We start from the raw sequence: 12,777 nt of genomic DNA on the forward strand, positions 1-12,777 counted from the left end.
CCCCCTCCCCCCCCCCTCCCCCCCCCCCTCCCCCCCCCCCTCCCCCCCCCCTCCCCCCCCCCCTCCCCCCCCCCCCCTCCTCTCCCCCTCCTCCCCCCCCCCCCTCTCCCCCCCCCCCTTCCCCCCCCCTCCCCCCCCCCCTCCCCCCCTCCTCCCCCCCCCCCTCCCCCCCCCCTCCCCCCCCTCCCCCTCCCCCCCCCCTCCCCCCCCCCTCCCCCCTCCTCCCCCCCCCCTCCCCCCCTCCTCCCCCCCCCCTCCCCTCCCCCCCCCCCCCCCCCCTCCCCCCCCCTCCCCCCCTCCCCCCCCCCCCTCCCCCCCCCTCCCCCCCCCCCTCCCCCCCCCCTCCTCCCCCTCCCTCCCCCACCTGCCCAGTCCTGCCTCCTGTGCCCAGCTTTCATACAGCTTTTACTGTGAACAGGGCAAAAGCAACATTGGTTGAACTCAATGTTGGAGATGGAGTGAAGTTCGCCATGTTTGCACCACTTGTGTACAGTCGTAAACTAAATATTCTAATTATCCACTGTTGGGGAACTTAATTTGGAGGGCACACTTAATTCCAGCGAGGCATCCTTCTAATGAGCATTCATAATAATGCATATAAATGGGGTTCCCAATGTTATTTGTTGGGAGGACAATATTTCCGTAGTTTGTTTCACCGTTGGGAAATAGATTTTTTTACCTCCTGCCAAATTAAATGCCCCATCTGTCTCAATTCCCGCTGCTAGTGGGACAAAAAGATTCCGGATGATAAGTTTGCAACCCCTCCTGTGTTTCCAGGAAAGCCAAGGGAGAGGGTTATGTTTGCATACCACCTAATAGTTGGTTCTGGAGTGTTATCAATAGGAGTTTGGGAACAAGTCAGCAGCATTTTATCTTCAGCTGGGAATGGTGAAAATTGAGGGAGGGAGCACCAAAACTTGAAAAATGCCAGTAATAATAGTGTTGGAATCCCAATCAAAAGATATCAGTTGAGATCCCAGGATTCCTTTAGATTTGTATCAATTCCTACCTGGAAGTGCAAGAGGGAGTTTTTCTAAAATGCATAAGGCCAAATGAAGAGGAAGTAAAATGTCAAAAATATTTCGACCAGAATTCTCCGATCACCTATACCCCGCCACTCTGCCAGCGAGAACAGAAAGTTTGGTGCTCAGCCAAAACTCCATTCACTGCAGTGAGACCAGAGAATCCCAGCCGTGGGTGAGATTGGAGAATTCCGGCCTACAGTTCTGTTGAAACAATTAAAGCAGGATTATAAGAGACTGTGGTGAAGTAGCAGTCCCAACGATCCCTTTGCCTATCGATAATTCAGCAAGGCTCCAGGTAGCATATAAAATACTACACTGTCATAACTTTATATTCCACACTCAAATTATAACTAAATAGGTCAATATAACATAAGTATTGGTACTTGGATTACATGAGTTTACCACACCATTCTGGCACAAGGTGAAAGCAAATGCTAAGACAATTAGCAATATCCAAAGACTCTTAGACAAGAGCATGTCTTTGTGTTCAGCATTACATCTATAATAGTGGTAAAGCTTAGAATCCAAAACTGTTACTGAAAGGATCTGCTTGTAAACATTTATTATACTGAAACATACTTGTCTAAATTGAATAAGTCTAATTACTATGAGAGAGAACTTTTATATTTCTTCTCAGGATGTGGATATTACTGGTGAGAGAACAGCTTTGTAGTCCACCCCAGCCGCCCTTACAAGATGGCAGTGGGCCTCCTTTTTGAAGTACAAGCAGTCCGATACAACTGGACAACTTGTAAGACTACTTCAGAAGACAATTAAGCATCAACTACATTGGTGTGGTACTCAGTCACATAAAAGCCAGATTCAGTTTCATGGCCACTTTTACTGATGTCAGCTTTGTATTTCCATATCTTTAAAAAAAAATTAAACTCAGATTCTCAAACTGCCATGGTGGGATTTGAATTCATCCTCTGAGGAAAGTCATAGGGACTTGAAACGTTATGTCTGTATCTCTCTCCAGAGATGCTACCAGACTTGCTGAGTTTTACCAGCGTTTTCTGTTTTTATATCAGATGTCTAACATCCGCAGTATTTTGCTTTTATTTCAATAGATGCTCTAGATCGTACTCCACTATGATAACCACCATGCTTCTATACCTCAATATGTACTTGGTTCATTTCAGTTCCCATTCCCCTCCCCCTCCCCCTCCCAATTTTTATGCTCTAAAACTGCTGTTGAGAAGCAGCTTGGGAAATTGTTATTTTGATATTTACTTCACCGTGACATTGCTTTATTCCATTATTGCACTCAAATTTATATTAAAACTTCATTACCAGTTCATTGTCACTTTGGAAATTCTAGCTGTACTATAGTTATTGAAACATGTAGTATTGCACTGACTGGAGGAGTTATATTAAAATTTGTCTTTGAATTAACAAACCTTGAAAATGCTACTAGTTCTACAATATTTCAGAAGCAGAACTCTAAGCAACTCAGTCAGCTGCCTAGTCTATGCAAGTATAAATCTATCAAATTACAGTATCTTATTTGAGACTGTTTATACTGTAATGGAACCTTCAACAATATAGCACCCACCCACTGCTTTCCCCCAGCAACCCCCCCCCCCCCCCCCCCCAAAATGGACTACCTAAGACTTCACAATTTTGCATTCCATTTACTTGTTATCTGCCCATTCTATAAATGTATTTATGACTCTGTTTTTTGGTGCCACATTATAAGATACCCCCCAAATTTGGTATCATCTGCAAATTTTGCCTCCAGAATTCCAATTTCCAACTCCAAATCCAAATCACTTACCTATTTGATGAACATAGAAACTAGAAGCAGGAGTAGCCCATTCGGCCCTTTGAACCTGCTCCACCATTCATTTTGATCATCGAATTCAATATCCTGATCCCCCCACTTCCCCACCATATCCCTAGATCCTTTTCGCCCCAAAAACTATATCTAATTTCTTCTTGAAATCAGACAACATTTTAACCTTAACTACATTCTGTGGTAGCGAATTTCAGAATTCACCAGTCTTTGGGTGAAGAAATTTCTCTTCATCTCAGTTCTAAAAGGTTTACCCCTTATCCTCAAACTATGACCCCTAGTTCTGGACTCCCCCATCATTGGGAACATTCTTTCTTAATCTACCCTGTCTAAACCTGTTAGAATTTTATAAGTTTCTATGAAATCCCCTCTCTCTCTAAACTCCAGTGAATATAATCCTGACCAATTTAGTCTCTCTTCATCAGCTGGTAAACCTTCGCTGTACTCCCTCTGTAACAAGGACATCCTTGCTCAGATAAGGACACCAAAACTACTCACAATATTCCCGATATGGCCTCACCAATGCCCTATACAATTGCAGCAAAACATCCTCATCTCTATACTCAAATCCTCTCGCTATGAAGGCCAACATACTATTTTCCTTTTTTACTACCTGCTGTACCTGCGCGCTTACTTTCAGCGACTGATGCACCAGGATTCCATGGTCTTGTTGAATATCCACCTCTCTCAATTTATACCCATTCAAGTAATAATCTGTCTTATTATTGCTACCAAAGTGGATAACTCACATTTATCCACATGATACTGCATCTGCCATGCAGCAGCTCACACACAGCCTGTCCAAATCACGCTGAAGCATCTCTGCATCCTCCTCACAGCTCACCCTCCCATCCAATTTTGTATCATCTGCAAATTTGAACAACAGTCTTCCCAACACAGATCTCTGCTGGACATTACTTCCCACTTTTTGCCAGTGTGAGAAACTATCCTTAGTTCCCAAATTCTGTTTTTTAGCCATCTTTCAATCCATTCTGCTGACTTCATATACCTTGACCTTTGCTAGGAGTCTCTTATGTGGCACCTTATCGAAGGCCTTCTGAAAGGCCATGAATAATACATCCACTGCATTGCTCTTACTGATTTGAAGAAAAAATAAACAAAGGTTGGTTATGAACTGCCTTCCTTTTAGAACTCCATGCTTTTTTCATATTATATGTATTCAGTCTCTCGATTTTTTTAAAAAGCAGATCTTTTAGCAAAGATTCTAGTATTTTACCTACCACCGATGTAAACTAACTGACTTACAGTTCACTCAGGCAATTCTATTTCCCTTTTTGAAGATAGGAATTACATTTGCTGTGAACACTATTCCTTTTTCTATGGAAACTTAATTTATGGATCCTAATGCCTTTGACCCCTCCTTAGCTTCTTTTAAGTATTCGCTGATATTTATCTGAACCCAAGGCTTTATTTTTCTCAAGTTTGGTCAGTATCTCCTTTCTTAAACTGTTACAATATGACTTTTGATGTATTCCATTGTTGTGATTTGATACCCGCTTCTGTGAAAACTGATGCAAGCTATTTGCTCAACATTCATGCCATTTCAATATCATTCCCCGAGATTAGCACATAACATTTTTTGGTTCATCTCATTGAGGCTCTATCCCCATCTTCATTCTCTGTTACTTATGTGCCTATGACTGCCATATATTTTAATATTATTTACATATTTTAATTTGCATGTCTCATAGTCTATTTAAATCTCTGTCTGTGCTTTGCCTTTGTGTATTGATCTTCCCTTTAAATATTGCTCATTATTGTTTAATTTCTTTGTCAGTAATTTTCTCCAATTTACATTCCTTTGTTCTATCCTCATTCCTTCATGGTCAATTTAATTTTGAAATTAAGATATTTTATTATTACTTCCTATTGCCTTTGCTAATTCCTGCATCGCTGCTTGTACACTAACCTTTGCTCTCATCCCTTTTATTTATTTTAAGTTACCATTGTATCCACCAAAATCTCCCTCCCACTTCTGTTAGTTTAAATAAGATAAAAGACTTGCATTTACGTTAAGTGCTTTACAGCCAGTTAAATACTTTTCAATTGTAGTCACTGGTATTATAGGAATTGTCCTTCCTGTCCTATTTCTGCAAGGACATTGGTAACCTTTCCACCATGCATTGACTTTCTAGATGTATTGTTCCTCATGCTCAGAAGCTTGATTCTAATCTAGAGATTATAACCCTCGAGGTTCTTTACATTTTAGTTCCTGGCTTCTCATACTGTGTAAGCAGGACATCCACCCTGATCTTTACTATGTTATGTTTCAAAATAGACCATGGCAATTGGTTCTTCACCACCCCCTTCCAAAATCTCCCTTACTCTGGCACCAGGTAGGCAATGCACCTTTCCCGACCTCCAATCACAGATAGTGTTGATTATTCTTCATCTTATTCTGAAATCAGATCATACTTCACACATCTTATGATTAGTAGTGCTTATTAGATAAGTCATTGAGTTCCTGAACATCTGTTGATAACATAAATAAGACAAAAAGAACATGGTTCGTTTGAAGATCATGTGGCAAATTAAATGGTCAATATTAAGGTTTAAATTTGAATTCAAAATCATTACTTTTCACAAGTAATTTCAGAACAGTTCAATGTCAATTTAAGCTACTGAACGTGGAACCCAATGAAATGCTTTGATCTGAAAATATAATATTCTGTTCAATATTTCTGCCATTCTGCTGACAATGTCTGAAGATAACTAAATATTTTAGTTTGCTGTGGAGAAGGAAAGAGGCAGTATGCTTGTGCTTTTCTAGACCTCCTCCTTAGGTCTCCAACATCACAGATGCCAATTTTCAGCCACTTTGATTCACTCCGTGTGATACCAAGAAACAGCTGAAGGCACTGGAAACAGAAAAGAATGTGGGCCCTGACAAATCCCAGCAGTAGTACTAAAGACTTGAACTCCAAGAAATGACGCGCCCCTAGCCAAGCTGTTCAATACATTTACAACGCTGGCATCCACATGACAATGTGGAGAGTTGCCCATGTATGCCCTGTCCACAAAAAGCAGGGCAAATCCAATCTAATCAAATACTGCTCCATCAGTCTGCACTTGATCATCAGCAAAGTGATGGAAGGTTATTCAACAACACTATCAATGCCACTTAACACAGTAATAACCTGCTCACTGATGCTTGGTTTGGGTTCTGCCAGGGTCACTCGGCTCCTGACCTCATTGCAGCCTTACCCCAAACTTGGACAGAAGAGCTGAACGCAAGAGGGAAGCTGAAGTTGAGAGAATGAAGGGATGTACTGCTGAAGCAATATAAGGCTCTGATCAGACCACATTTGGAATATTATGAGCAATTTTGGGCCCCATATCTAAGAATGGGTGTGCTGGCCTTGGAGAGGATCCAGAGGAGGTTCACGAGAATAATCTTGGGAATGAAAAGCTTGACGTTTGAGGATAATTTAAGGACTCTGGGTCTGTACTCAATGGAGTTTAGAAGGATGAGGGGGGATCTCATTGAAAGTTACAGAATACTGAAAGGCCTGTATAGAATGGACATGGGGAAGATGTCTACATTATTTGGAGAGAGTATAATCTGAGGGCACAGCCTCAGAGTAAAGGGACGACCCTTTAGAACCCAGGTGAGGAGGAATTTCCTCAGCCAGAAGGCGGTGAATCTATGGAGTTCATTGCCACAGAAGGCTGCGGAGGCCAGGTCATTGTATTTAAAACAGAGACAGATAGGTTCTTGATTGATAAGAGGATCAAAGGTTACGGGGAAAAGGGGTAAGAATGGGTTGAGAAACTTATCAGCCATGATTGAATGGCAGAGCAGATTTGATAGGCCGAATGGTCTAATTCTGCTCCTATATCTTATGGTCTTATGCAGTGACTGCCCATGACACATCAAGACAGTGTTTGACCAAGATTCACCAGGATGCTGCCGGGGATGGAACATTTAAGTTATGAAGAGAGGTTGGGTAGGCTTGGATTATTTTCATTGGAGTAGAGAAGACTGAGTGGCAACTTGATTGAGGCGTACAAGATTGAGAGAGACATGGACAGAGTGGATAAGGAGCAGCTGTTCCCCTTAGTTGAAGGGTCAGTCACAAGTGAACGTAGATTCAAGGTGAGGGGCAGGAGGTTTAGGGGGAATGTGAGGAAAAACGTTTTTACCCAGAGGGTGGTGACGGTCTGGAATGCTCTGCCTGGGAGGGTGATGGAGGCGGGTTGTCTCCCATCCTTTAAAAAATACCTGGATGAGCACTTGGCACGGCATAACATTCAGGGCTATGGGCCAAGAGCTGGCAGATGGGATTAGGTGGGAGTTCAGGAGTTTCTAATCTGTCGGTGCAGACTTAATGGGCCGAAAGGCCTCTTCTGCACTGTTTTTTTAAATTCATTCATGGGACATAGGCGTCGCTGGCTGGCCAGCATTTATTGCCCACCCCAAGTTGCCTGAGGGCAGTTGAGAGTCAACCACACATTGCTGTGGCTCTGGAGTCACACATGTAAGCCAGACCAGGCAAGGACGGCAGATTTCCTTCCCTAAAGGATATTAGTGAACCAGATGGGTTTTTCTGACAATTGACAATGGTTTCATGGTCATCAGTAGATTCTTATTTCCAGATTTTTTTTTAGTGAATTCAAATTCTACCATCTAGCATGGTGGGATTTGAACCCGGCTTCCCAGAACAGTAGCTGAGTTTCTGGATTAATAGTCTAGTGACAATACCATTAGGCCATCGCCTTCCCCCGTATGATTCTATGAAGTATGGCATCAAGAAGCTCGAGCAAAACTGAAGTCGGCAGTAATCAGGGGAAAGTTCTCCATGGTTTGGAGTCCCACCTAGTACAAAGAAAAGATGGTTGTGGATTTTGGAGGCCAATCATCTCAGCCCTAAGAAATGACTGCAGGAGCTCCTCAGAATGGTGTCCTGCTTCATCAATGATCTTGCTGCCATTATGAGGTCAGAAGCTTACTGATGATTGAATTGTTGAGTACCGTTTGCAATGACTCTGATACTGAAGCAGTCCATGATCAAAAGAAGCAAGATCTGGATGACATTAAAACTTGAGCTGATAAGTGGCGAGTAACATTTGTGTCACACAAGTGCCAGTAAATGACCATCTTCAATGGATCAATGGACACATTCAATGACATTACCATTGCTGAATCCCCCAGTGCCAACATCCTGGGGATTACCATTCACCAGAAACTGAACTGGACTAGGCAGATAAACACTATGGCTACACTTTAACCTGGTGTTGTTAGACTTCTTACTGTGCTACAGGAGCAGGTCAGAGGGTGGGAATTCTGTGGCGAGTAACTCCCCAGAGCCTGTCCACCATTTACAAGGCATAAGTCCAGGAATGTGATGGAATACTCTCCACTTGTCTGGGTGGGTACAGCTCCAGCAACACTTGAAGCTCGACACAAAGTAGCCCATTTGATCGGCATCAAGTCCACCACCTCCACTCTCTCCACTACCATCTACAAGATACACTGCAGGAACTCGCCAAGGTTCCTGAGGCAGCACCTTCCAGACCCATGAAAACAATCGTCTAGAAGGACAAGAGTAGCAGACACATTGGAACACCATCACCTTCGAGTTCTCCTCCAAGCCACACATCATCCTGACTTGAAAATTTTTCTCTGATTCTTCGCTGTCACTGGGCAAAAATCTTCGGACTCACTTCTGTAGGACATCACCTGTAGGTGCACCTAAATCAAATGGACTGCAGCGGTTCAAAAAGGCAGCTCACCACCACCTAACTCAAGGGCAGTTAAGTTTGAGCAACAAATGCTGGCCTTGCCAATGATGCTCACATCAATGAAAGAGTAAAAAATACTGCATTGGCCAGTGCCACAGCAATCTAAATTAATATTGGTGCACAAAGTTTTTTTGCAATGTTACCACATACTAATATAAATGTACCTTTCTGAAATCTTTGCAGAGGCAGATTATTGTACCAAAAATGCATCAAGACCTCATTTAATTTGATTGCTTCAAAACTGTTTCTTGAATGTTTTTTAAAAAAGCTTACTACTCAATCACCATATTTTGGTAACAAGGCAACTATAAAAACTACATTTAAAATGCTAACACTTCCGAAGTTGGAAATAACTTATCATTGACAGACCTATACTTGTGTATTCATTATCAAATGTGCAGCTTTCATAAAACCATCACCACATCATACGGCCAGTGGACATTTAAGCAGCTCATTCCCGAATGTAACTGGATAATCTTTTTCCAGTTTAATGAATGAAAGGCAACATCGCGACTAGAAACTGACATTACTGCCTTTAAATTTATCAGCCTGCGTGCGCTGTGTTTTAAAATGTGTACGTGTGATTTAAATCGTTATTGTGCTCTTCTTAATTTCATGGACAATTTAGCATTTATCTATTGTTTACTGACGCTTAAAAATCCTTGCACTTCGACACAGATAATGATCGCATCAGAAATACGACTTCATCTTGAGAAAAAAAAACACGTTTTGCATTCTAAAGCTGAGCTCAGTTTAAAAATCTGACACAATGTGAAGTCATTTAGTTTAAGGTCACTCTCGCCTCATATTTTCAAGGGGAATTCTGAATAATCTGTTGCTCGCCCAGTTTAACGCTTATTTTTACTCTCTTTGCCTTACTATGAGAAACTTATGGAGCATTGAACTGCTTGCTGTGTGTCTCCAGTTTTCTTACAAGAAGGAGAATAGACTGTCTGTAAAAGCAGCAGAATTCGTCTGTCGCCCAAATTGTTAACACCTGAACAGTTACTAAATGTAACCATAGTGTTTCAAAAATACAGAAAAGTTTCACAGGTGCTGAACTGGTTACAGGCCCATGCCATTTTTTTCTTCTCTTGCACACAAGGCAGATGCAGTTATTCTGAGAGTTAATAGTCGCTAAGGCAACCGAGGCAGAGGGAGTGTGCAGTGAGCGGCGCGTTGCCGCTTCCCACCCACTGTTCCCAGCTGTGGGATGTGCTGATGTGCAGCGGCGCTGACGATGTGCGCTGCTCGCAGCAAAGGCTGTGCTAGCCAGTCGCAGACTTTCAGCCGGACGGAAGTGCCTCAATAGTCTCTCCTCTTGTCATTTGCCAACAGGGGTTCCTGAGCCGTCGACTGAAAGGCTCCATCAAAAGGACAAAGAGCCAGCCCAAGCTCGACAGGAACAGCAGTTTCCGGCACATCTTACCTGGATTTAGGAGCGTGGAGAATGAAAGGTAAAGAGCGACTCTGATGTTTCGCTTTCCTCGGTGTCTTTTACTGTCGGCACCACACGAATGTCTTTGCATTAACAAATGTTTCCTTTGTAGCGGACGTGTTGCCCAATTGCTGCCTTCCTTCCTTGGCGATGGTGTAATGATTTTATACAGCTGCCGAGGATTCAACCCAAATATTAATACAGCCGAATTATGAAGATCTTTTCTCGCATAATTGTTCCCACATTTATTTCCCGTGAAACGAGGCGTGCCATTATTGTGATTATTGGTCCTGTTCCCCTGTGATACGCATCTTTTCTGGATTTTGGCAGAAATTAATTATTCAAAGAAGTAGTTAAAATTTATACAGCTCAGCAGCCAGATATGTTTTCAGGAGAATGAATAAAACGGACTGCCAGGCTATTGTTCTCTTTCAACACATACGTACATGCTTTGTTTTGAATATCTACGTTTAACTATTGCAGTTGGGGTTGGGTTGTGTGTAAAGTGCAATGTTCGTTAACCTGTTCCGCTTGTACCTTGACCGCGAGTTACTGTCAGGAGAGGTTACTGGGGTACAAGGATATCTGAAAGTGAATCGCTTATCAACCGACATTTCCCCCCTACCCATCCCCCGAAAATGCAGGTATCGGTGCATAGGTGAGGAAGAGTTGCTTAGTCTCATCACCTGTCCGTGCGATTGTCTTTTTTTAGCGGAGGCATGGTGCTGAATCGTGTCTTCAGTCTCCTACATTGATGTATCTGTATCGATGAGGCATTTAATGTGTTCTTCCCCCCCCCCCCCCCCCATAATGAATAGTAAGATACTGTCCACACGAGCCGGGGTATTTATTATTCAGTCATGTCGACGGTCCATCGTGTGGGTCACAGTCATTGATCTACTGCTGTGTCTCTTCACGCAGCCGGGACCACACATTCTTCTCGCCAAGCCATTCTGTCAATTTTGCAATTCGCTTTTAAAAGTAGTGATAATTAGCCATCTGTTTCCTTCAAACAGCATAGATCATTCCACACTTACTAAGGCATTCAACATATTTCCTATTAACCAAGGGACAAAGTGGAAGAGGAATTATGGATAATAAGCCATGGACATATTGAATTGGGGTGGGGTTATTGAAATATTTAAATTTGATGTACATGTCTACTGGTTGTAATGAATATTCTATAGCCTTGTACAAAAAACATTGTGCCAATGAATAGTGCTGGTTACCCAATTGCTTCCCTTTTCACATTTATTCATTGGGACACCACACTAGGATTGGTCACGGAAGCAATGTTTGTGTCAGTTCCTCAATAGTGGTAAATTGATAATGAGTGTAGCACAAACTCGTGTAAATCATGTATAAGTGAAATTGAATCTAATTATCCCCAGTCCAGTCTACACATGCTCTGTCTGTTCAAATGACAAAAGGAAAAAAGATTGGTGCACTGGCCTTTGGAAAGACACTTTAAATCCATTCTGAATTTGGTGACAGATGTTCCCTATTAATTTAGCTGCAATTATTGTTTACCATGAAGAGGATTTTTGCCCCATGTCTTTTCCAAAAACTTAAACTGCAATTTAATAAGCCAATAAAATGTGCGAGTATGGCATCAGTGCTACAGCAATTATACTTTCTCTTTAATGCATGTCATTTGTTATGTCAGATTTTTCAAACTTGTTTAAAATTGAGTGTACATGATCCAATTTTTTAATCATTTAACAATGAATGCCTGGTCACATACCGTTTTGGTTGGATTTGCAAAAGATTAGGGATCCAAAAGAGAAAAATGGCAATCAATGTTGTGGAGAAAAATGAGCCTTTTTGAATATCACACTTACTCGCTGACATTCCTAGCTTGCTATTCCAAGCACATTCATCCACAAATATTGCATTTATTTGTTTGAATTATGCTCTCTCAATCCCCTTCCCCAAATGTCATTGCGTGCACTAAAATGCTTCTCTTGTTGAAATTCAAACTGAAGTAGATGAATGGCTATCCAGATGGAGTCTCCCATAAAGTGTTTGACCTTGAGGGATCCAAAGAGATGAAATAAAGGGGTTGTTTTTTGATAAAAGCTTTTGATATGTTATACATTTTTTCTCCTTTTGGTTTTCTCTCCTTCTTCAGTAAAGGTACTGGCTTGTGCTGAGATTGGGACATTCATATGTTCATCAGACCTGGTACCACCTGAGTAACAATTATTCTTGCCTAAACAGTGAACTAATGGCTAACTACAGATTTTTGACTACACTTTCTTAGTAAGGGTTATTGTATCACAGTCAGGCACGGAAACCACAACTAATTTTCTTTTCCCCCTTCTCCAGAGTTTGAAGCCTAGTTTGGTGCCATATTGCCACCTCAACTGAGATAAGCTAACTCCCCATGGACCAGGTATAAACCCAGGACCTCCTGGTCTCTATGGTTTAGATACACACTTCCTTTATCAACAGTGATTATTAAGGAGCAGTGAACCTCCTAATGCAACAGCTGATTTTATTTTAATGGTGAACGTTTTTAATAGCTAAGTGAGTTAATCACAAACTTCTGCCATCGCCCCAATGAATACACTTAAATGTCAACTTTTCAGAGTGCTGATTTTTTTATCGTTAACTCAGTATTAACTGTTCTGATTAAATGCACATTTGTGTAAGGCAGGTCCTGTTAAGTTTATAGATTTCCAAGACATTTCATAGGTCCTTCACTCACTTCAGTGTACAGTTTGTTGCTTCCTCAATTCCATTGTCTCAAGCAG

At 41.9% G+C, this 12,777-nt stretch overlaps 1 protein-coding gene across 2 annotated transcripts in view; it reads left to right on the plus strand.

Moving 5' to 3' along the window:
• The window catches only part of LOC144502464 (disabled homolog 2-interacting protein-like), a 398,032-nt gene that overhangs the window by 163,639 nt on the left and 221,616 nt on the right, over positions 1-12,777 (plus strand). For both annotated transcript variants that reach the window (XM_078226399.1, XM_078226400.1), the window contains exon 3: positions 9,922-10,040. In XM_078226399.1, coding sequence (XP_078082525.1) covers positions 9,922-10,040 — 119 coding nt within the window. The remainder of the gene's footprint in view (positions 1-9,921; positions 10,041-12,777) is intronic.

The sequence above is a fragment of the Mustelus asterias genome, chromosome 13 (assembly GCF_964213995.1).
Source record: "Mustelus asterias chromosome 13, sMusAst1.hap1.1, whole genome shotgun sequence".
NCBI lineage: Eukaryota > Metazoa > Chordata > Chondrichthyes > Carcharhiniformes > Triakidae > Mustelus > Mustelus asterias.